This window comes from Nerophis ophidion, unplaced genomic scaffold (assembly GCF_033978795.1).
Source record: "Nerophis ophidion isolate RoL-2023_Sa unplaced genomic scaffold, RoL_Noph_v1.0 HiC_scaffold_100, whole genome shotgun sequence".
Taxonomy (NCBI): domain Eukaryota; kingdom Metazoa; phylum Chordata; class Actinopteri; order Syngnathiformes; family Syngnathidae; genus Nerophis; species Nerophis ophidion.
The window spans coordinates 84454-111330 of record NW_026907022.1 but is presented as its reverse complement, the minus strand read 5'-3'; the positions used below and the strand labels follow the sequence as shown (position 1 = coordinate 111330).

General features: G+C 38.4%; 1 protein-coding gene across 2 annotated transcripts in view; it reads right to left on the bottom strand.

Moving 5' to 3' along the window:
- Nucleotides 1-2093: 2093 nt before the first annotated feature.
- The window catches only part of LOC133547432 (oocyte zinc finger protein XlCOF22-like), a 44831-nt gene continuing 20047 nt past the window's right edge, over nucleotides 2094-26877 (bottom strand). Inside the window, exons 1-3 of one of the 2 annotated variants that reach the window (XM_061893113.1) lie at nucleotides 15443-15887; nucleotides 7814-8032; nucleotides 2099-4157 (exon numbers count right to left, since the gene is read on the bottom strand). In XM_061893113.1, coding sequence (XP_061749097.1) covers nucleotides 2590-4157; nucleotides 7814-8032; nucleotides 15443-15545 — 1890 coding nt within the window. In that variant the 5' untranslated portion in view covers nucleotides 15546-15887 and the 3' untranslated portion in view covers nucleotides 2099-2589. Of the gene's footprint in view, nucleotides 4158-7813; nucleotides 8033-15442; nucleotides 15888-26877 lie in introns of those variants that run through there. The other variant, XM_061893112.1, reaches the window with a different exon arrangement.

Below are 26877 nucleotides of genomic sequence, written 5' to 3'. Positions count from 1 at the left end.
CGAAGGTCCTGAGTAGTCGAGGGTTCAATCCCGGGCTCGGGATATTTCTGTGTGGAGTTTGCATGTTCTCCCCGTGACTGTGTGGGTTGCCTCCGGGTACTCCGGCTTCCTCCCACCTCCAAAGACATGCACCTGGGGATAGGCCCCTCCCACTTCCAAAGACATGCACCTGGGGATAGGTTGATTGGCAACACTAAATGGTCCCTAGTGTGTGAAGTTGTCTGTCTATCTGTGTTGGCCCTGCCATGAGAGGGCGACTTGTCCAGGGTGTACACCGCCTTCCGCCCGATTGTAGCTGAGATAGGCACCAGCGCCCCCCCAAAGGGAATAAGCAGCAGAAAAATGGATGGATGGAACATACTTACAACATAATACATCAGACAATTTCATATCATTTAACATTACATCATGTCCGAAAAGGAGTAGGAAGAAGCAAAGCTATTAAAATGAGTTGACTGAAGCTTTCTTAGCCATGTCTCTTTCTGTCATTAAACTCCCAAGTCCATTATCAATCCATGGGGCAGACTTAGTCTTGACTGAAAACTTTTTCAAAGGGGCATGCTTGTCCACAACACTCATGTAAATTAACATAAATAAATCCAGTGCAGCCTCAGGGTCTCCCTCACTGCACACCTCCTTCCAATTTAAACAGCATATTTCATCAATAATACACTCATCAAATCTCTTATAAGACCTTGTAAAAATAATTTTTGCTTTAGGTTTAAGAACCCTTGTCTTTCTAGTGACTGCTATTGTATTGTGGTCAGTAAAACTTCCAGGAACCAAGACTGCTTTGCAGCATTGGTCACGGACATTTGTATAAGTATGATCAATGCATGTAGCTAAAATAATACCATCACTACCTACACCTATTCTCGTGGGAGGGGCAACAATATGGGACAGATTGCTGTCATGGCGTGGTCGCATCTTTATGCGAGGACTGTTCTCCCAGGAATGCAGGACTGACGGCTCCGGACGAAGGCGTGAAGGTTGGATTAGATTTATTTAATATAAATCTCCCAACTACCAAAATACAGACAGTCCGCAGCATACAGCAAACAACAAAAAGGCAAGCGTGCCTAACAAACGTACATCTTAGACTTAGCATAGGCTATGGCATGGAACAAAAACTTACTTGGAAAAGGTGTGACGCAAACAATGAAACCAGGCCGACAAACTGGCAGAGACAGGCTTAAATAAAAGTTTCTTGATTAGAGCAGGTGCGTACCGGACACACGAGGCAGGTGAACCTAATAGGTAGCCATGGTAACTAAAACAAACAAGGGTGCACAAATACAGGAACTAATGGAGTCCAAAACTTACAGAACATAACTAAACAACACATGATCTAGACCACAGATCATGACAATTGCAAGCATTTAAAATGGATAGTCAATTATTTGTGTTTGTACGCCCCTGTCCCAGCTAGTCAACATTCATATCACCCAGTAAATAGATTTCTCTATTCCCTGTCAAACATCTCACATAACTCCTTCAGATACAAAAGCATCAGCACTAGGAGGCCTATAGACACAGCATTTCAAATGTGCAAATTGTTAAAATACCAAGCTTCGACAAAACAACAGTTGTTAACTCACAAACATCAAAAGCGATTAACTAAGTGGATAAAATTGTGGCGAAAATAGCAAACTTTAAAGTTCAAGGCGAGCTGGAGGTTAGCGGAAGGGACTGGCTAGCTAGCCACCTGGCTAAAGACACACCAAGCTCGCTGACGGTCGGTGATATGTCTTTTAGACAAACAAATACGCCTTGATCACTTTAAAATCGTCCATAAAGTGTCCATAAAAGTATCCAGCATTGGCACCCTGATTACAATCTGATATATTTGTGACTCAAAATCGGATAAAACGCCAATTTCTGCCCTCGCCAACGGAAAAGCTCTATGAATTTATGCCAAGTAAATCTCTGTAGGATGATGTACAGAATTGGCTTTTGCCTGACATTCCAAACTTTGAATGATATTGATATTGTTTTGGAGGATGTTAAAAAATAACAACAAAAAAAAACATTAAAATGTTTTAAAACACAATAATTGAAATTTGTGTTTTATCCACAAATGTATGTTAGTAAAAACAAAACCATCCTTCCACAAACAATTCAGCCATTTCATCTATTTTTTTATATAGCATAAAGGTCTGGGGACATACATATAAAACAATCACAACACAATCATCATATTACAAAAGACAGTAATAAAGATAATTAATACAATGGATTATAGAGACCCAACAAATGATTAATAAAACTTAACATTTCAAAATTGTATAAAAGACAACTGTTCAAATTATGTAAAAAGTAAATAATAATATGCTTCCTGCAGTGGTCCAGAAGATGTTTCAGATGTGAACCAGTACATATGTACTGTATATCATATAAAGGTGATAATCTATGGGATTATTACAATTAGAAATACAAATATGTAATATTTCCATATTCCAAACGATCTCATCTATAAATGTAGAAGCATATTAAAAAAGATTGTTACACAAACAATAAGATGTTATATGTACTGATGTTGTTAGAAAGTCAAAATGAAAGTCTGGACAGTTTATTTCAAATCCTGCAGTTTCATTTGCTGCTGCTGTTCTCACCAGCACACTTGTGTTTCTTACACTGGTACTTAGAAGACAATCTTTCACCACACACACTGGAACTCAACACTTTCTCTCCCGGGTGTATTCTCATGTGTGCTACAAGGCTTGATCGTTCACCAAAGCTTCTGTTGCAGATTGAACAGGAATGTGATTTTTCACCAGTGTGTGTTGTCATGTGTACTTTCACATCTTGACTTTGTGTAAAACCTTTACCACAGGTTGAACAGGAAAAAGCTTTTTCACCAGTGTGTGTTCTCATGTGTCTTTTCAAACTTTGACTTTGTGTAAAACTTTTACCACAGGTTGAACAAGAAAAAGGTTTTTCACCAGTGTGTGTTCTCATGTGTACTTTCAAATCCTGACTTTGTGTAAAACCTTTACCACATATTGAACAAGAAAAAGTTGTTTTACCACTGTGTGTTCTCATGTGTGCTACAAGGGTTGGTTGGTCACCAAAGCTTCTGTTGCAGATTGAACAGGAATGCGATTTTTCACCAGTGTGTGTTCTCTTGTGTGCTTTCAAATTCTGACTTTGTGTAAAACCTTTACCACAGGTTGAACAGGAAAAAGCTTTTTCACCAGTGTGTGTTCTCATGTGTACTTTCAAATCCTGACTTTGTGCAAAACCTTTACCACAGATTGAACAAGAAAAAGGTTTTTCTCCAGTGTGTGTTCTCCAGTGTTTTTTCAAATCCTGACTTTGTGCAAAACTTTTACCACAGATTGAACAAGAAAATGTTTTTTCACCAGTGTGTGTTCTCATGTGTACTTTCAAATTGTGACTTTGTGTAAAACCTTTACTACAGAGTGAACAAGAAAAAGGTTTTTCTCCAGTGTGTGTTCTCATGTGTCTTTTCAGACGACAATGGTATTGAAAGGTTTTGTGACAGTGAGAACATTTGAAGTGAGTGTTGTCAGTGTGACATGTCTTATCATCTTTAGAGTCTTCATCATCAGTGTCAGGAGAGTGTGACGTTGTGTCCTCACTATCTGATAGTGGAGCTAAGAGCTTGTCTGCTTGTGATCCTCCACAGTGGTCTCCATCAGCTTCTGTTGTCATGTGTTGTGTTGAGCTGCTGCTTGGAGGCTCCCCCCCTCCCCTCTCCTCACTTTCACCTTTCACCTCATCATCTTCACTCTTCACAGGGACACCAGTCACTGGGAACTCCTCCAACCATTTAGGCTGACTGATGCCCTCTTCCTCCTCTTCCTCTTTAATGTGCGGCGCCTCTTGGTCCTCTTCTTCCTCTTTAATGTGAGGGTTCAGTGGGTTCTCTTGCTCCTTAAAGTGAGGGGTCAGTGGGTCCTCCTCTGCATTTTTGATGTGTGAGATCAGTGGGTCCTCCGCTTGCCCTTTAATGTGAAGGGTCAGTTTAACATTATGGGTCTGTGGCGTCTCATGTTCCTCTTTAATGTGGGTGGGATGTGGCTCCCCTCCTCCCTCTTTGATGTGTTGGGAATGTGGTACCTCTTCTTCCTTGTGTATGTGGGGGTACTGTGGTTCCACCTCCTGCTCATGAGGTAGATGTTCTTCATTGAGGTCTGCGGGACAGGAGAAAACAAACATTCTTCAGAAAAGTCCAGCTTTGCTCAGTCACATGAGACATTGTCCTGCACCAACATATGATCTCACAATCTCATCAGTTTCCCCTCACAGCAGTCAGGGTACTTCCAGCTGACACATGAAGAAGACCTTCAGGGGAATGCCTTCCCAGGCCAACGTCCAATCCTCCTTATTCATATAAAATCATCCTAAAAGTCATTCCTGCTATCTTTAATGGTAGACCCCATACGTAAAAGTGTGCTGTTCTCCCTCTGAATAAGTCATACACACACAGGAAATAATGTACCACATGCCAGCCTCCACGCAGTAGTACTAGTGATGAGCTCCCCCTGCTGGTGGACAATAACTACTGCCATTTTCACATTTATCTTTAGAGACATGTCTGCTCTAAAAAATAGCATGAGCATAGTCAACATCCATCCATCCATTGTCTACTGCTTGTCCCATTCGGGGTCACGCATGTTGGCCAAAAAAGATGACATCTGTTTTGCTTTCATTTAGATAATGTCGCCACAGTTAAACTGGGAAGAAGTAATCAGATTACTGACTACTCCTTCAAAAGATAACTTGTTTACCTTATTAATAATAGTAATATTGAATTAATTTAAAGTGTTTGTAGACACTCAAAATGCGTTAGAGTGAGAACTGAGAAGACATCATTCATGCAGTCCACACATTCAATGTGGTAAGCTACATTTAATTATTATAATAATATTAAGTAGATGAAGCAATTCCTGAAAGAATTGTGTTTGAATGCTCCAATGCTGAAGTTGAACTGAAAGGTTGACAGAATGTAGTATGAATGTAAGAATAGTTTGAATGTTGAAGAGTTTGAACTTTGGGAAAACCGGGATTTTTTAAAGTTCTTAAACCAACATGCTTTTTTGTCCTGACTCAGAGGAATGTTTTGACAGTGGAACGGTTGAAATGGGTTGAACAATGTGAAAGGAGTCATTGCACTAAAGAAGGTTGGAAATAAGGTTAGAAAAAACGGGAATTCCTGTAAAGTTGTTGAATGTGGAAAACTGGTTGTTTGAATTTCCAGGATGAATTGAATGTGTTGAAGGTAGAATGGTTTGAAACATGTGGGAATTGTGGAAATTTCAAACATGGATAATTAATTTTGAATGGGGAAAATGTCCCTAAAAACCGTGAATTCCAGAAAATCCAGGAATTTCTTTTAATAAGTGTTGAAAGGGAGCACACAATTCCTGAACACACTGAATATTTTGAAGTTGGAACGGTTTGAATCAGATGAAAAATGTGGGAGTTGTGGAACTTTCATTTTATTCCTTTCAATGGGAATTTCATGGAAATTTTGGAGAATTTCGGGGAAAGCGGGAATTTTGGGGGAAATGCTAAAAAATGTGAATGTTCTGAATGAGTTGAAATGGTTGGTGTTGGAATTTTTAAAATCGGTTTAGAAATGTTGAAGTCGTAACATTTTTAATTGAGGAATGGTTTTATGGAATTCCTTTAATTTCGGGAACACTGGAAATTTTTCCAATTCAAAAACAGCTTTGTTTTCTGTCCTGATTAAAAGGATTGATTTGACGGTGGAACGGTTAAGGTGGGTTGAAAAATGTTGTAATTTCAATTTCCAGAATTAGTGGAATATGTTGAATTGTTTGAATCGGTTGAAAAATTTTGAAAAAAAGCTCATTCATTTTAGAGAGGACCTCCCATTGGCTCCATTGCAAGTGGACTTTTATTTACATTTATGAGTAAGAATTAGGGCTGGGCGATATATGTAATATACTCCATATATCGAGACAACCGTAATATGTCAAGTATGTACGACTAAAAAATGTATCACGATATAACTGTTTCATACCAGTCGATATTGATAATTATTGATATAAAAAAAAACAACTATTTTAAATAAAGACCAGGAGAAAAAAGGCTGAAATTAAATACTTTTATTTTAAATTTAACCTTTAACCTTTCAAACAAGGTCAGCATTATAAATTAAAATACTGGTCGATGTGCAAAATATTGACATTAAATAAATGCTTAATCTAACAAAATGTGCAAAGTATTGTAATTAAGAAATTAGTAGTGTACAACTCAGGCTTTGAAGCCATATTGGTAACGATATATGCAAATAAATAACAGTCAAATTAAGCAAGCAGAAACAAACATGTCTTACAGAATATTGTAAACATCGGAATAAACTTGCGTCTGAACATCTGTGACAAAACAAACCTTTTACCCTCTTCAGTCATTTATGGAATAATCAAACCAACTTCAGCATATAAAAAAAATAACTCAAGCAACTTCACTTTTTATTTACAATTTCCTCTTGTGCTGCCGTACTCATATTCCCATTTCGTTTCACTCCTCGTGGTCAGCTAGACGTTGTTGCTTTTTTTTATTTCCTGTTAGCATTTCCCAGAATGCCTTGCGGTTCAGGCTCGGCCGTGAAAGGTCGAGAAGCCAAAGCCCTTCCTCTGCCTACACCTCCCAAAGTGCCGTGCGGTTCCAGCTGGGCCTTACTTCCTAGTTTTTTTCTAACAGAACTCAATGAAATTATCGAACGTTCTATCGACCCCATTTTCTATTGATATTGATCACATGTCTATCGCGATATATATTGTTATTGTTTTATCGCCCGGCCCTACAAGTATGTGACAAAAGTGTTGCTAAAAAAAGTAGCAGCACTGCTAATGTGTAGCATCATTTGAAAAGTCACCCGCTAAAGAATGAGGAGTCCTTGAAACTCTGCATGTCAACATCTCAGTTTGGTGCCACACCCACAAAATGCCCATACAACCATTTCCACATCAACCCCATATTAAAAAATTGGTCAACAACAGAAGGAGATAATGTCCGTAGGAACCTACCACATAGTGAAGGACATACACTATTTGATTTCCTATTATGCAGCACATTTTTATTTGACACTTATTGAAATATCTTGTGTGACATCATGCAGAAAAGTGCACTTTATTTGTTTTAAACTATTGTAGTGGCCTTCAGTACACAAAGAGCACTGTAATTTAGTGTTGTTTTGATGTCATCTTAGTGACATCATGCACAAAAGTGCACTAATAGCTTGTTTTGAAATGTCTCTGACAATCTTGCACTTTCTGTTTGGAAATGACATGAATGTTTGTGCGACTGTTTAATAACTGTTTAATAAATACACTTTTGCTAATTTGACTTAGTTGTGGTTTCCCTCTCTTCATGAAAGTTTAAAAGTAGCATATATGAATGCAGTATGAAGAAGAATGTTTGAATGTAGACACAGAATCATCATACTGCTGTGATTATATGCATCAAATGTTCATTCAAGGCTAAGGCAAAATATCCACATATATATGCTGTATCGTGATGTGGACTAAAAATATTGACATATTAAAAAAAGGCCATATCGCCCAGCCCAGTTAGAATGTGATTTTTTTTGTGTAAATATATCAACCGTTGTGTCTTTCATAATGATTGTAAAAAATAGAAAAAATCCCCCAAAAAGTGTGGTTCCCCTCTATATTCAAATGATTATATTCAAGACTTGAAGTGTATGAGCATGAAGTGATGAAGCCTACTTGGATGAGAGGACAAAGGTCTTGTAAGACAAAGTGAAGAGTCCAGTTGTGATGGATTGAATGCCCTGAGAATAAAATGTTGTGCTTACTTGGACTGTGATGAAGCTGTGAGGACTCAGGTGGTTTGTCTTCATGCTCTTCAGTCTTCACAGAGACAACAGTCAGTGGAAACTTGCTGACATCAGCCTCCTCCTGCCCTACAGGACACTCTCCCTCCTGACTGATCCACACTTCCTCCTCTTCCTCTTTAATGTGGGGGGGCTGTGGATCCTCCTCTTCCTTTTTTATGTGAGGGGGCTGCTGGACATCTGTTGGGTAAATAAGTAAATAAGATAAAGAGAGAATAGAAATAGTTTTGAAGTGACACTGTTAACATAATGACATTATTTGTGTTCTTTCCTGTGTTGTGTTAAAAGTGTGTAGCAAAACAACCAATAAAAACACAGGAAATACCCAATTGGTTCCTAAAATTAATTCAAAAGTGGTACAGTGAGTACAAAAACAGACTTGGAAATTTAATGGGGGGCAATTTGAAAAGTTTTTATAAGTACGAGGCAGCATTGATTGAAGCATTCTTAACTTCACTGATGTAAAGTGGGTAAATATTGTTTTGTGTATACGGTCTATGACACCTAAACTTTATCTGTAAACTTAACCATATTATTTTAATGCCATAGTTATTACTATAACTGAAATATCCTGGAAATTCAAAAAATCTAATTCCAAAATCACTGCAAAAACATTCATGGTATGTTTTTGTGATCATGCAAAATATTTTTTGGTGGTCATTTTGTTGGCTGGGCCAAAAGGAACTTTCACCAAAAATATGTTTTACTATGTGCTGTTTTATGGAGTATCTCCATCAACAATTCCTCTTTAGGAATTGGAGACCATCTACGACACGCTGAAGGAAAGTCAGTCACCTTTATGTTCTTTTAATAATTCAAGTTTTGACTACTTTAGTTATTGAAAATAATTGTTTACGTTCACTTATTGATACTTGTAAGTCAGATTTAGGAAGTGAAATTATAACTTTAATTAGATTTGTTTACAGTATAAAATGTATTTAGTGACTGTGTGGGTTTTATGTAAACATGTTGACTTCTTGGGGACTGGAACACAGATATGTCCTGAAAGGATGCACCCATTTTTAAAACGTTCACTAAGCTGTGCCACCAACATTGTCTCACTTAGCTCATTAAGCAAACTACCAGGGTGAGTGAGTCCTTTTAAACCTTCATAGACCTCCTTGTTACTTCTGACCAGTCTCAGATCACCACGAGTGGAACTACTGTGTGCGGCTTAAGTGATCATTCCATCATTTTCTGTACCCATGAAGAACAGAACCGAGGCTAACGGCCACAAAACAAGAGAGGCTAGAATCCTCAAGACCTAGACTAGCAAGGCTTTCAATGACAAACTGCCGAAATAAGACTTGCCTCAGTACTTGCAAGTACACAGGTCTTTGGGTCAATTCCTAACCTCAGAAAAGTAGATAACTTCACACTCAAAGTGGGTGACAATATAATAACAAACAAAAATGAGATTACCTATCTTGGTTGCATCGTAGAGACTAATCTCTCCAGTGAAAAAATGACTACTAAGGTAGTCAAAGAATCAACCAATGAATTCTGTTCTTACTAGTGTTGTCCCGATACCAATATTATAGTACCGGGACCTATACCAAAATGTATTTCGATACTTTTCTAAATAAATGGGACCACAAAAAAGTACATTATTGGCTTTAATTTAACAAAAAATCTTAGGGTACATTAAACATGATTCTTATTGAAAGTTTTTCCTAAATAAAATAGTAAACAACTCACCCCAATAGTGATGAAGTGCTTCGAGAGGATAGTCATGTCACACATCAAGAAGACCATCCCAGACACACTGGACCCTCTACAGCAGGGGTCACCAACCTTTTTGAAACCAAGAGCTACTTCTTGGGTACTGATCAATGTGAAGGGCTCCCAGTTTGATACATACTTAAATAAATTGCCAGAAATAGCCAATTTGCTCAAATTACCTTAAATAAATAAATCTATATATATAAAAAATGGGTATTTCCATCCATCCATTTTCTACCGCTTATTCCCTTTCGGGGTCGCGGGGGGCGCTGGCGCCTATCTCAGCTACAATCGGGCGGAAGGCGGGGTACACCCTGGACAAGTCGCCACCTCATCGCAGGGCACACACAATTTCTGTCTGTCATTTTGTCGTAAATGTTTTTTCTTTTTACGGAAGTTTTTTTTTGTAGAGAATAAATGATGAAAAAACACTTAATTGAACAGTTTAAAAGAGGAGAAAACACGAAAAAAATGAAAATTACATTTTTAAAAATAGTTTATCTTTAAAATTCAAAATTCAACCGAAAAAAATGAAGAGAAAAACTAGCTAATTTGAATCTTTTTGAAAACATGTAAAAAAATAATTTATGGAACATCATTAGTCATTTTTCCTGATTAATATTAATTTTTGAATGTTGATGACATGTTTTGAATAGGTTAAAATCCAATCTGCACTTTGTTAGAATATATAACAAATTGGACCAAGCGATATTTCTAACAAAGACAAATCATTATTTCTTCTAGATCTTCCATAACAAAAATTTTAAAAGTAATTCAAAATACTTCTAAACAAGATTTAAATTTGATTCTACAGATTTTGTAGATTTGCCAGAATAATTTCTTTGAATTTTAATCATAATAAGTTTGAAGAAATATTTCACTAATATACTTTGTCAAAAAAACAGAAGCTAAAATGAAGAATTATATTAAAATGTATTTATTATTCCTTACAATAAAAATAAAAAAATACTTGAACATTGATTTAAATTGACAGGAAAGAAGAGGAAGGAATTTAAAAGGTAAAAAGGTGAATGTGTTTAAAAATCCTAAAATCAATTTTAAGGTTGTATATTTTCTCAAAAAATTGTCTTTCTGAAAGTTATAAGAAGCAAAGTAAAAAAAATTAATAAATGTATTTAAACAAGTGAATACCAAGTCTTTAAAATATTGTCTTGGATTTTCAAATTCTATTTGAGTTTTGTCTCTCTTAGAATTAAAAAGGTCGAGCAAAGCGAGACCAGCTTGCTAGTAAATAAATACAATTTAAAAAATAGAGGCAGCTCACTGGTAAGTGCTGCTATTTGAGCTATTTTTAGAACAGGCCAGCGGGCGACTCATCTGGTCCTAACAGGCGACCTGGTGCCCGCGGTCACCGCGTTGGTGACCCCTGCTCTACAGTTTGCCTACCGGCAGAATCGGTCCAGTGAGGTTGCAGTCAACCCCGTCATCCACACCACCCTCACCCACGTAGAGGGCAAGGACACCTATGCCAGGCTATTATTCATCGACTACAGCTCTGCTTTTAACACGGTCATCCCACAAAAACTCACTGCTAAACTCATCACTGTTGGTCTGACACCAACTCTCTGTGACTGGGTCAGTCAGAATCGGCAACCAGACATCAGGCACAAAGGTTCTAAGCACAGGGACCCCCCCCCCCCCCACCCCCCAAAGCTGCGTGCTGAGCCCCCTATTGTACACCCTCTTCACACACGACTGTGTGGCGTCCCAGAACAACACCACTATCATCAAGTTAGCAGAGGATACTACGGTCGTCGGACTGATCACCGGGGGATCTGAGGCAGTGTACAGAAGGGAGGTAGCGGAACTGGTGGCCTGGTGTCAGGATAATAATCTCTCCTTGAACACAGACAAGACCAAGGAGATGATGTACATAGGTGGGACAAAGGTGGACAGGGTGAAAACCTTTAAATTCCTCGGGACTCACATCAGCGAGGACCTCACCTGGGATCACAACACCCAACAAACAATAAAGAAAGCCCAGCAGCGACTGTACTTCCTAAGAAAGCTGAGAAAATTTGGCATGCCAACCAAAATTCTCAGCGACTTTTATAAAAGTACGGTTGAGAGTGTCCTTACCAGCTCAATCACGGTCTGGTATGGAAACTGCACTGCTAAGGACAGGAAGGCACTCCAGCTAGTGATTAAAACTGCTCAGTACATATCAGGAGCAGCCTTCCCCTCACTACAGGACATGTAGTCTACCAGGGCCACCAGGAGAGCACACATCATCATCAAGGACAGTACACAGTCTCTTCAGCATCCTACCATCAGACAGACCATATAGGAGCCTGAAATCCAGGACTACCAGACTGACAAACAGTTTTTACCCACAGGCCATCAGGCTTGTGAATGCTAACTTTTGAATGCCAGCTCCCCCCCAACCCCCCGTCTTTACTTTTGTCTTTTTGAACAAAAGACAGCTACAAAGACCACCCCCTAACTGTGAATCATCACTGTAGACACGTTTCACCTTTGATCACTAAAGACACTTTAACTGCTGCTGTGACCCAAGGTCACCTCCATATTTATACTGTTGACTGTCAATCAGAATGTGCAATAATGTTATGTTACTTACTGTGCCTTGTATATACATTTTTATTTTTTATTTTTAGCTCAGTACCGTGTGACTTGTTGAAGGGTGGACTAGCAAAGTAAGATTTTCATTGTACGGCAAATTGTCTGTTTAACTGTGCATATGACAATAAAAAATCTTGAATCTTCAATCAAAAAGTGATTTGATGTAATATTTTGATATTTACACATCGCATATTTACACACACGCATTTTACTAGAATGCCCTTATGACCATTACATATATCAATATCAAGTACCTACTGTACTGTTTACTTGTTAAAATACTATTTTTAGAGCAAATATCTGCCCAAATGGCCACTTTACTGCTGCCAAAAATGTATTTTAAATAATAGTTTGATATTGACACATCTCATCTCTGCTTATTTTACTAGAATACTCTTATGAGCATTATATATATATATATATAAAAATCAAGTACCTACTGAGATAGGGTGAGAAGCTCTGCCATCCGGGAGGAACTCAAAGTAAAGCCGCTGCTCCTCCACATCGAGAGGAGCCAGATGAGGTGGTTCGGGCATCTGGTCAGGATGCCACCCGAACGCCTCCCGAGGGAGGTGTTTAGGCAACGTCCAACCGGTAGGAGGCCACGGGGAAGACCCAGGACACGTTGGGAAGACTATGTCTCCCGGCTGGCCTGGGAACGCCTCGGGATCCCCCGGGAAGAGCTAGACGAAGTGGCTGGGGAGAGGGAAGTCTGGGCTTCCCTGCTTAGGCTGCTGCCCCCGCGACCCGACCTCGGATAAGCGGAAGAAGATGGATGGATGGAAGTACTGTATACTTGTAGAAATACCCTTTACAAAGCTAAAATATACCGAAACAACCACTCTGCTGCTGCCAAAATTTGATTTCAAGTAATATTTTGATACTGACAAATCTCATCTCTGCATAGTTTACTAGTATACCCTGATGATAAATGATAAAATAAATGGGTTGTTGCTGCGAGAAGACCAAAGCTGTCTTTCATCTTATCAAACAAAAGGCTTGTAAAACTCCACTGTCTGCGATGGGATGCAACATGGAGGTTTTGGTTTCTTTGATCTATTGACAGCAACAGGAAGACCTTTTCCTGACCTGAGATCTACAAAGCAGAGGGAGCAGACCATTTCTTTAAACTGTTTACGACCGAGTGCAAAAGCTGTTTACGACCCCCCCTCCCTTTAAAAACAGCTGCAGCTATGTAATCGGAAAAGGCCCAAATAAAAGAGGACGTGTGGAACTCCCTCGTCAAAGCGTGGTGGGAAACTGTACGAAGTTGCAGCCCAGACGTTTCTCCTCATGCGCTAAATTGAATCCTGTCTGTGTTTGATTTATTTGCTTCTTGTCTTGTCAAATAGATGTCATCGGTGTTTGAACCTGACAAAAATGTCAAAGCATTTCTCTAAAACACAATATTATACATTCTGAAAATATAAACGATAGCAAGAATATACCTACACATTTCAGAAAATTTCACTCGCAAACACTTTGTTTGGAAGATGTTTACTGCCTTTTTTTTTGCCCTTTGAGACACTTGTGATTTAGGGCTGTATAAATAACATTGATTGATTGATTGATACTGAACAAAAATGCTAAATAGCTAAAGAAAACTGTCACTGAACATCTTAGTGTGATGTCATTCTGTGACAGACAAATGGAACACAGTTTCCACATGGTGAAGACATTGATGGTCAGACTCACTGTCCTACGGATTACCTCAACTTCTGCCTAGACATGATCTGCCCTGCTAGGACCGTTCAGAGCTACCCTAATGACAAACCCTGAGTAACACAGGAGGTTCAAGCTGTGCTCAACAAGAAGAAAGCTGCCTTCAGGAGTGGAGACAGGGAGGCAATGAGAGCAGCACAGCGGGAGGTGAGAGGACGCGTGAGGAAGACTAAGGACAGCTACAGGAAGAAGCTGGAGCAGAACAACATGAGGGAGGTATGGGAAGGTGTGAAAACCATCACAGGCCACAAGACAAAGACCAGAGCAGTAGGGGGGACAATAGAGAGGGCCAATGAGATGAATACCTTCTTCAACCGGTTTAACCAGTATTGTTCTCCCCACCCCCCACTCCTCATTGCATCCACTCCCCTTTCTTCTCCCCCCCCAGCCATGGTTGCAATCCCCTCCTCCTCCTCCTCCACCACCTCTACGCAAACATTAGTCATCTCTGTGGACCAGGTCAGAGGTCAACTGAGGAAGCTGCATCATAGTTTCTGGTGCGCACAAGATACATATGTCAAAAAAAATTGTACCCATGTCCCTTTAGGAGCTCTGTAATTTTTTAAATGATCAGCATGTCATCTTTTATGTGAAATTGTTATTCAAATAAAGATTGCAAAAAAGAAAACTATAGTAGTGACAACATGCAGGAACATAACTGACGTAAAACAAATAAAATGGAAGTGACCTTGTCTCTGCACACACGTGCATTGATCATGTCTTCTTGAACCGATCGAGCAGGGATTCTAAAACTGTGGTACGTGTACCACTAGTGGTACGCGGGTATCACCTAATGGTACGCCGAATATTATTTCATTTTTTATGTACATTGTTTTATTTTCCAACATGCAAACACTGTGTTACTGTTCAAACTGTGTGTAATGTTACAGTAACTAAAATATTAAATATACTTGGTAAATAATGTGTCTTCCTTGTTTTTAATGAATAATTAAGGCCTACTGTGCTACTGTACTTTAATGCTGTCCATGATGGTGGTACTTGGAAATCCAAGTATTTTCTGAGTTGGTACATGGTGAAAAAAGTTTGACAACTACTGATGTAGTGAAGTTGTAAACTACATTGGCAGCCACCATTTTGTTATACCCAAACAGCGTCTGCTCATACATCGCGCTTCCAACGAGATCCCCCCCCCCCCCCCCCCCCCCCGAGTAAAAAGGTTCCACAACTGTTCACGTTATACCATCTCATCTTATTGTCCATCGTGTGAATGTTTGAAGTGGAACTAAATGTGATCTCTGAAAGGGGTACACATTATTTCCAAAGCAGGGCCCCCATCCACATATACAATACTAGTACATATCTGATGAAAAACAACATTATTTTTGTTTTTTGAATTATAATTGTGCCAAATCACCTCTATTTGAACATTATCTAATGGAAATGACTGCTGTCTGATAATCACATTAATAACACAATAACAATCATGTGTCTGAGTACACCTATTGATAAATTATTAATCAAACACGTCATGTTCATGATGAAATATAAAGTTAGTAAAGATGTGAGAGTAAGAAGTAAACAAACCTGTTCTGTGTAACACAACTTGAGGTTTTTGATGTTGTCGCTCCTTCTCCTCTTTAGTTGGACAAAGTTCCTCCTCGTACTCTGCTATGGTTCTTTCACACATTTCCACACAATCACAACACTTTACACTCACACTTGATCTTAACTAAGCGATGTGTTGATCAAATCCGCGTCTCTTTGTTAGCGGCTAACAAGCTAAGCTAACTAGCATGCTAAGCTAACTAGCGCGCTCAAACAAGGAGCAATCTAAGCGGGCCTAATAATGTCCAAAGTTGAGTGAGACGAGTGGAGTTGATGCTGACATGGAGGATGAATAAAGTGTAGTTAGTAGATGTGCCGAGGCTTAGAAGCGTGTGTGGAGTAAAGGAGGACTTTGCTGCGAAGAACATATCCTCCACGCATGCGTCACTTAGGGGCGGGGCCAACGAGTCATCGTGATGGGCAAGTCATGAACGATTCAATCTAAATGTATGTTTTCATGGTGTCTACACAAAAAATCACGGCCACCAATGATCCATCCATCCCTTTATCGACTGTGTGTCCCTTTAGGGATGGCGGGGTGTGCTAGAGCCTATCTCAGCTGCATTCAGGCGGAAGTCGGCGTACACCCTGGACAGGTCGCCACCTCATCGCAGGGCCAACACAGATAGACAGACATGTATATAAACTGTATTTGACTTTAAATCTGATAAATATCATTCAACAACAACACAATTTGCAGACTGTAATTACTGGTTTGCTGGTTTTACTGGTGTAAATTATTATTGCCTATTGTGAGCGAACTGTGGTGCTGAATTTCCACCAGGGATCAAGAAAGTACTTTCTATTCTATTCTAAAATTCTGCATTCGAGAGATCACAACCATTGCAGCCATGCGTCCAAAACGTAACATCATCTTGCAGGGACATAAGGACACGCAAAAGTAAAGTGTCTGTTGTTTTACAATGTAATAATCTATTTAAGAAGAAATGTTCAGAGAATACCTTTTTGTTTTAGTATTTATTGGAGGCCTCAAAAGACAAAGGCCGCCTGTTAACAGCAGAGTGTCGGTGAGGCACACACTCTCAGGAATGCATGGGGGAAAGGTTGGAGACAAGCGGGAAACTCTTAGTTATAGGCCATAAGGTGAACCAGGAAAAAGTGGCTAGAAAGTGATTTTCGTTCCCACGTCTGGGCACTACTCTTTTTTTGCCTACACAATGCCATTGTGGACATTAGGTTAAATGTTCTAAGCAAAATATCCTGGCAGTTTTTTTAAGAGCCATAAATGTATAAAAATAGGAATGCCAAAAATCGAAAATCTTATGCAGCTGTTTTTTCTTGTAAATATATTTATATTCATTCTGGAAACAGACTCTCTCTAACAAATTGACATTAATGCATATACCTAACATTTGATACAGGTATTTTAGTATTGGTATACTTTCATTTGAATTTAAACCATGAAACATACAAAACAAATGAAAAAAAAAATGCTTCAAAGTAAGTGAATAGCAACCTGTACAATTGAACATACACATGGTACATTAACAATAATGTTTTATACATTAAAATTTTCAGCTGATACTTTGTTGTAAGAGGAAGTAAAGAAATAAAATAAAATAAAGAACACTTTGGCCCAAAATGGCTGACAACAATCAAAATATCGAATAATGATGAAAAATGGAAATACACCAAAAACTGCATTACAGTTTAGAATCTGTACACAATATGGTATAAAACAATGTTTACATGAACAAAACAATGTGACAGCAGGTCTTGGGTATTTTTTTATATATTTGTTTTTATTATTTTGTCTTAACTTAGCACATTGTTAAAGCCATATCTCAAGAATTCTTTGATAGATTTTCCTCAAATTTGGCACAAACTCAAACTATGATTATTATATATGTTAAGGTCAAGTGCACTGTAACCTCACATTCTATTTTCAAAGCATTTCATTTAAGTAAAAAAAAAAAAGAAATAGTAAAATACTCTGAGGGATTTTTCTCAAATGGGGCAAAAACTCCAATTTTATTCGAGAACTAACTAAATAAGTGTGAATTTGCGTATTCTGAACGAGGGAGACATTGTTCATCTCTTAGCTTTCACTATCATCAGAACCTCCGACCTTTAGATGCAAAATACATAATGTCTCGACAAACAGATATCACTTTGGAGCGACAGCTGAGCAGCGCTGTTTGAAGTTGTGTACTCTTTTCAAAGATATGGAACTCTTTTCGAAGAAAATCTTTTGAAGACAAGAACAAAGTCACAGGCCAGCATGAAGTAAAGGTATGTAATATATGGCCATATAACAGTGTGTGCACACAAAGACAGCAACAAAAAATCCAATGCATTGGTGGTTAATATTCAATGTTATTGAACCCGATAGTGGGTATTTTCCAGGAGATGTTGTGCATGATTGCAACCCGTTCGTGGGTACATTTAAAATACAAGGTGGTGTTTTATGATTCCTTGTGCAAGCCCATTCGTGGGTGAGGTTTTGGTTTGGACAAATGCAAATGAATAATTGCAGTTTTGATGTTTGGTGTTTTGAGTGACATTAACAAGGTTTCCATATATTTGATCTGATTTTGAATTGTGGGTTGTGCATAATCATGGATCCTGGGAAAGGAAAATACAATGCTTTGGAAATGCATGATCATGTGTTAATGGAATCAAAAGTAACGCATTCAATGTGTGATACAATTAAAGGTCAAATGGAACCCTCACAGGCTGAACTGTCAGAAATGATTGAAAATCAGTCACAACCTGCAGAGATGGAAAAACAGGTGGACACAGATCATACTTACCAACACTCCTGGATTTTCCGGGAGACTCCCGAAATTCAGCGCCTCTCCCGAAAACCTCCTGGGACAATTTTCTCCCGAAATTCAGGCGGAGCTGGAGGCCACGCCCCCTCCAGCTCCATGCGGACCTGAGTGACGTGTATAAAGAGCGTGTCTGCCCAATGATGTTATAACTGTAAAATGATCGAGGGCGAGTTATTGGTTTCTTATGTGGGTTTATTTTTAGGCAGTTTCATTAACGTCCTCCCAGCGCGGTAAAACAACATACAACAACAGCAGTCCATTTTCGTCTACCGTAAAGCAGTTCGTCTGCCAAACAGCATTGTTGTGAAACTCTTAAACAGGACAATACTGCCATCTACTGTACATGCATATGGTTAGAAAAAGGATGGACGATTCAACCCTTAACTCAACAATGAGTAGATGAGTGTTGTGTGTGTGTAAATGTGTAAATAAATGAACACTGAAATTCAAGTGTGTATTTTATATATGTATATATATATATATATATATATATATTTATATATATATATATATGTGGTGTTTTGTGTTGTGGTTTGTGCAGCCCTTTGAGACATGAGTGATTTAGGGCTATATAAATAAACATTGATTGATTGATTGATTGATTGATATATATGAAATACTTGACTTGGTAAATCTATGAATCTAGCGGTAAATATACTCCTTCCCTCTTAACCACGCCCCACCCCGACGATGCCCCCCACCCCTACCCCCCACCTCCCGAAATCGGAGGTCTCAAGGTTGGCAAGTATGACACAGATCAAACATCTGATGTAAAAAAAAAAACGCACAGTGAAAATGACACCAAAAGCCCTAATGCACAGAATTGAAACACTTGAGAAGGAGAGGAGATCTAAATTAAACAAGGCAAGCAACATGCAGAAACATATCCTGGAAATGATGGAAAATGGAGAGGACAAAATGGACGTGCAATCTGCTTTCACCAAATATCTCAATGTTATAAAGGAAACCGCAAGTGCACACACATCCCTCCTACCAATTCTACCAACAGAGGACCAAATCAATCACGACATATGGTACAAAGCCAAATTAATCAATCTACATTAATTCATTGAGCATGTTAACACCTGGATAAAAACACCAACCCTGGAAAATATGAAGGATTTCGAAAACGAAATTAATCCAAATGACAGCATTAGTAATATAAGTCACAAATCACATGGGAGTCACACACAGTCTGGTTCTAGTAATTCTAGAACCTCCTCAGTTCGCAGACAGGCAGAGGCCGACAGGGCTGCCCTCGCTGCCTTGGAAGAGGAGGAGGAAAAGATCAAAAAGAAATTGGAAGAGGAGAGGGAAAGAATCAGAAAGAAAAAGGAAATGATGGACCTGCATGCTCAATTGGCAGCTGCTGATGCAAAATTAGCAGCTTTAAAAGCTTCCAGCCTTCATGCTTCCTCACATACAGCATCTGATGGCATGAGCTCCTACTTAAAAAGAACCAAGGAACCAGCAGTCACTCTCAACCCCCAGGCTCAAGACTATCAACCCCTCACACAGCAGCAGTCAAGCCAAGCTTTACCAACACAGTCCATCCACCATCCACCTGAGCAACTACAAATATCAATCAATCAATGTCAATCAATGTTTATTTGTATAGCCCTGTGGAGATCCTCGTCCTGGATCCTCCGTTCCCTCCCCGGAAACACCACGCCTGGTTCAGTGGTTACACACTTTTTATTTCTTTACAATTTCTTTTTGTGCTCAATGTCTCTTTCAGCTTTTCAGCTCTCAATGACATGCGTTTCTCCTGATCTCCTTCGTCTGGCTCTCACTCCTCAATCGCCAGCCCCTCTCATGGTTTCCAACGCTGCTGATAAAGGAAACAGGTGATTAGATAACTCGTCCCAGCTGAGGTATCTGCTCACCTGATTGTATTTAATATTCATACTCTATACCTTCTTTCTCTCATTTTCTATCTGTTTTCACCTTCGTTCTCTCCTTTTCTCCCCATTTTTACTTTTATTCTCAACTTTTCTCTCAATCTTTGTCAATCCAATCCAATCCAATCCACTTTATTTATATAGCACATTTAAACAACAAGAACGTTTCCAAAGTGCTGCACAGCCATGTTAAAAACAATATTAAAAAAACTATTTTATGTTCCACCAATGACTGAATAAAAACACAAAATAAATAAATATAAAACCAATATAAAAACAAAATATGATTAAAAACAATTTTAAAGGGTAAAAGCAATTAGAACAGTAAAATAGAAATCAAAATGTATAAAAAACACAGAGGACAACAGAGGACAGAGGACCACACAACTCACGTAGTGTTAAAAGCCACAGAATAAAAGTGGGATTTAAGACAAGACTTAAAACACTCCACTGTGGAAGCAGTTTGAACATGGAGGGGCAGAGTGTTCCAGAGCTTAGGGCCGACCACAGAAAAGGCCCTGTCTCCCCTGGTCTTAAGTCTGGTCTTGGGCACCACGAGCTGAAGCTGGCTCTCGGACCTCAGAGCGCGCGCAGGAATGTAAATTTGGATGAGGTCCGAGATATATTGAGGTGCCAGTCCATGTAAAGATTTAAAAACAAACAGCAATGTTTTAAAATCAATTCTAAAATGAACAGGGAGCCAGTGCAATCTCGGAAGAATTGGGGTTATATGCTGGCGTTTCCTGGCCCCTGTTAAAAGTCCTGCTGCCGCGTTCTGGACTAACTGCAACCGGGAGAGAGCTGTTTGGCTAATGCCAGCATAAAGTGCATTGCAGTAGTCCAGGCCACTTCAAATAAAAGCATGCACGACTTGTTCAAGAAGGTTAAAAGATAAAAACGGTTTAACCTTTACTAAAAGACGAAGGTGATAAAAACACGATTTTAAAACGCCATTGACTTGTTTGTCTAGTTTAAAATGGCTGTCTAAAGTGACGCCAAGGCTGGTGACTTTGGGACGCACATCATTTTGCAATGGTCCCAAGTCAGTGAGGGCCGGACCAAAAACTAAAATTTCCGTTTTTCCCTCATTCATTATTAAAAAATTCTGGGCTAACCAAGCCTTGACGTCACATAGACAGTTAAGGAGGGGTGTCAGGGGGCCGTGGCTTTTTGAAATTGGCATATAAATTTGGCAGTCATCTGCATAAAAGTGATAAAACACTCCATGTTTCCTAAAAATATCTCCAAGAGGAAGGAGATAAAGAGCGAACAGGATGGGGCCTAAAATAGATCCTTGGGGGACACCACAGTAAAGCGGGGCAGAAGAGGAGGTGGCGTCCCCCAGCCTGACAGAGAAGGACCTCTCAGACAGGTAAGATCTGAACCACTGTAACGCAGTCCCCCTGACAGCCACACAGTCTCTCAGGCGCTCTAAAAGAATTGTGTGGTCGACTGTGTCAAAGGCAGCTGTAAGATCTAAAAGCACTAAAATGGCAGAGCTGCCAGAATCAGACATTAAAAGCAAGTCATTAAAAACCTTTAAAAGTGCAGATTCAGTACTATGCAAAGCTTTGTATCCAGACTGAAATGGATCTAAAGTGCTATTTTCATCTAAAAAGGCTGCAGTTGTGCCAGAACACATTTCTACAAAATGTTTGACACAAAAGGTAATTTGGAAATGGGCCGATAATTTGACAAAGTTGTCTGATCAAGACTTGGCTTTTAGGAGATGCTGCTGCCAACAGAATCGCCGCACTTCTGTCGTTGTTGTTTTTTTTTTGCCATTTATCGTCGTCGGAGATCATTTCCGCCGTCTGGGAATATTTTGATCATATATCGGAAAAAAAGGTATTTGTGTTCATTTTCTTGTCGTTTCATTAAGTCTCCACTGGAGACTCTCCGGTATTGTCCCGCCCACACAACCATCCTATTAATGACATTAAAACACAAGAGTAACTGATTTCTCCGGTAGCTGAGTTGGTAGAATGAAGGACCACAAGTGTTCATATTGATTCCCATAGGGCGGTTGTCCGAGTCCAGCTCGGCCCCAGTTACTTTTTACCATGAATTGCTTAACGTGGACCCCGATTTAAACAAGTTGAAAAACTTATTGGGGTGTTACTATTTAGTGGTAAATGGTACGGAATATGTACTGAACTGTGCAATCTACTAATACATAAAAGTTTCAATCAATCGATCAACAGTGCGTATTCAGAGCGCATGTTAAAAAAAAAATCCCACTCCACAAGTAGATAGATAGATAGATAGATAGATAGATAGATAGATAGATAGATAGATAGATAGATAGATAGATAGATAGATAGATAGATAGATAGATAGATAGATAGATAGATAGATAGTACTTTATTGATTCCTTCAGGAGAGTTCCTTCAGGAAAATTAAAATTCCAGCAGCAGTGTACAGAGTTGAGATCAATTTAAAGAAAAAAGTAAAAAGTAAATAATGGGGGTTTAAAAGGAAACATAATAGAGAAATATTACAAAAAGAATAAAAACAATGGGAATAAAAATATAACAGTAAAATAAGAATATAACAAGACAAAGTAGGCAGTAGTGACCATGTTATGAAAATGTATTGCACTGTTATTGTTTTGCATCCCCTGTCATCCTAGTACCCCCCGTCCCCCGCCCCAGAGAGGAGTTGTACAGTCTAATGGCGTGTGGGACAAAGGAGTTCTTGAGTCTATTAGTCCTGCACTTGGGATGAAGCAGTCTAGAACTGAACAGGCTCCCCTGGCTGCTGATAACGCTATGCAGAGGGTGACTGGCATCATCCAGGATGCTCACTAGTTTGTCCACAGTCCTCTTCTCTGCCACCGTCACCAGTGAGTCCAGCTATATTCCCATTGTAGAACCGGCCCGCCTGATCAGTTTCTCAAGTCTGGAGCTGTCCTTCTTAGATGTACTGCCCCCCCCCGCCCCCAGTATCCTCATTCACAACACGTTCTCTTAGGTTTCCTTGTTATGATACATGTGCATACCATTTAGTGGTCAATTGTATGGAATACTGAACTGTGCAATCTACTAATAAAAGTTTCAGTCAATCAATCAATCATGTTCACATTATTTATTGACTGTATCTAAAAAAGATAAAACATATTTTAATTTAAATGAAGATATGAAATAATCCTAAATGAAATACAATGACTTGGTTATATTATTGTATATACTAGGTCATAAAATCAGTGTCAGTTGAGTCGGTCCATAGGTTGCCTGTAGAGATTTTTACTGTCCAGCAGATGTCATTATTTAGTGACACAGTATTGACACAGTATCAATACAGTTTTGCAATGTGTCCAAACGATACATGAAGCCTCATCAACCCATCACTACTTATTAGCGTCCTGCTCACGTCTTTCTCAGTCCATGTGCTTTCACGACAGTTGGCACACTTGACGTTACAAAGCTGTACTGCTCTGTTCAGCTGCCTTCCTTTTTTTTTTTTAAATGTTTATTTATACATTTCAACAATTACAAACAGTAAGCCGAACAACAATATAAAACATTATAAAACATTATAAAAACAGTACAAAACAGCGCCAGGGGGTTGTAAATTCAAAATAACAAAAATAGAATACAAACAAATATATATATATATAATAGACAAAGTGTAAAGCCATAGGTTCATTCAGATTCATTAAACAACTTAAATTTGGAACACAGCATCATCGTTTTCACAGCTTTTTTGTTGTTAGAGGTAGAGAGTGTTTTAATGTAAAGTTCAAAATCTTTTTTAAAGGCACAAAAGATAGGTCGGGTATTAAGAAACTTACATTTATGAATATAAAACTTAGCCAATAAAATAATGAGGTTGCAAAGGTAGAATTCCTTTTCAAATTTCTGTTCATAAAGTGTAAAACCAAAAATCACATCTTTAAAGCAAAGCACAAATTTGTCATAAATATTGTCCAGGATGAAGCGACAGATGCCTGCCATAGTGATGGAGTGTTTTCACAAGTATAAAACAAGTGGCTAACAGTCTCTGGGTGCATGTTACATAACATCAATGTCCTTCTTCTATCTAACCATTACAGTCTTTACAGGGTAATAACCAGGAATGATTTTAAATGATATCTCTTTGACTTTGTTGGGAAGTAAATACCTGTTAGGAAGGGACCACGTTTTGACCCAACAGATGTCATTTACAACATTATTCCAGAGGGAAATTACATAGGAGACAGACACACAATCATTTTGGAATAAGCTGAGGATTTTTATGTTATTTTTTTGATCAAAGCAAAGTTTCCCCACAGCAGAAAGAGGAGGTGTGTAAGCCCTGTACAACATAATAACAGGTGTTGGAATGTACAACATAATAACACCTGTTGGAATGTACAACATAAAAACACCTGTTGGAATGTACAACATAATAACACCTGTTGGAATGTACAACATAATAACACCTGTTGGAATGTACAACATAATAACAGGTGTTGGAATGTACAACATAATAACAGGTGTTGGAATGTACAACATAATAACAGGTGTTGTAATGTACAACATAATAACAGGTGTTGTAATGTACAACATAATAACAGGTGTTGGAATGTACAACATAATAACAGGTGTTGGAATGTACAACATAATAACAGGTGTTGGAATGTACAACATAATAACAGGTGTTGGAATGTACAACATAATAACACCTGTTGGAATGTACAACATAATAACAGGTGTTGGAATGTACAACATAATAACACCTGTTGGAATGTACAACATAATAACAGGTGTTGGAATGTACAACATAATAACACCTGTTGGAATGTACAACATAATAACAGGTGTTGGAATGTACAACATAATAACACCTGTTGGAATGTACAACATAATAACAGGTGTTGGAATGTACAACATAATAACAGGTGTTGGAATGTACAACATAATAACACCTGTTGGAATGTACAACATAATAACACATGTTGGAATGTACAACATAATAACACCTGTTGTAATGTACAACATAATAACAGGTGTTGGAATGTACAACATAATAACAGGTGTTGGAATGTACAACATAATAACAGGTGTTGGAATGTACAACATAATAACAGGTGTTGTAATGTACAACATAATAACACCTGTTGGAATGTACAACATAATAACAGGTGTTGTAATGTACAACATAATAACAGGTGTTGGAATGTACAACATAATAACAGGTGTTGGAATGTACAACATAATAACAGGTGTTGGAATGTACAACATAATAACAGGTGTTGGAATGTACAACATAATAACACCTGTTGGAATGTACAACATAATAACAGGTGTTGGAATGTACAACATAATAACACCTGTTGGAATGTACAACATAATAACAGGTGTTGGAATGTACAACATAATAACACCTGTTGGAATGTACAACATAATAACAGGTGTTGGAATGTACAATATAATAACAGGTGTTGGAATGTACAACATAATAACAGGTGTTGGAATGTACAACATAATAACAGGTGTTGGAATGTACAACATAATAACAGGTGTTGGAATGTACAACATAATAACAGGTGTTGGAATGTACAACATAATAACACCTGTTGGAATGTACAACATAATAACAGGTGTTGGAATGTACAACATAATAACACCTGTTGGAATGTACAACATAATAACAGGTGTTGGAATGTACAACATAATAACACCTGTTGGAATGTACAACATAATAACAGGTGTTGGAATGTACAACATAATAACAGGTGTTGGAATGTACAACATAATAACACCTGTTGGAATGTACAACATAATAACACATGTTGGAATGTACAACATAATAACACCTGTTGGAATGTACAACATAATAACACCTGTTGGAATGTACAACATAATAACACCTGTTGGAATGTACAACATAATAACAGGTGTTGTAATGTACAACATAATAACAGGTGTTGGAATGTACAACATAATAACAGGTGTTGGAATGTACAACATAATAACAGGTGTTGGAATGTACAACATAATAACAGGTGTTGGAATGTACAACATAATAACACCTGTTGGAATGTACAACATAATAACAGGTGTTGGAATGTACAACATAATAACACCTGTTGGAATGTACAACATAATAACAGGTGTTGGAATGTACAACATAATAACACCTGTTGGAATGTACAACATAATAACAGGTGTTGGAATGTACAACATAATAACACCTGTTGGAATGTACAACATAATAACAGGTGTTGGAATGTACAATATAATAACAGGTGTTGGAATGTACAACATAATAACAGGTGTTGGAATGTACAACATAATAACAGGTGTTGGAATGTACAACATAATAACAGGTGTTGGAATGTACAACATAATAACAGGTGTTGGAATGTACAACATAATAACAGCTGTTGGAATGTACAACATAATAACAGGTGTTGGAATGTACAACATAATAACAGGTGTTGGAATGTACAACATAATAACAGGTGTTGGAATGTACAACATAATAACAGGTGTTGGAATGTACAACATAATAACAGGTGTTGGAATGTACAACATAATAACAGGTGTTGGAATGTACAACATAATAACAGGTGTTGGAATGTACAACATAATAACAGGTGTTGGGATGTACAACATAATAACAGGTGTTGGAATGTACAACATAATAACAGGTGTTGGAATGTACAACATAATAACAGGTGTTGGAATGGCATCAAATACAATAGCAAATTGTTTGGGAGTCACAGGTATCT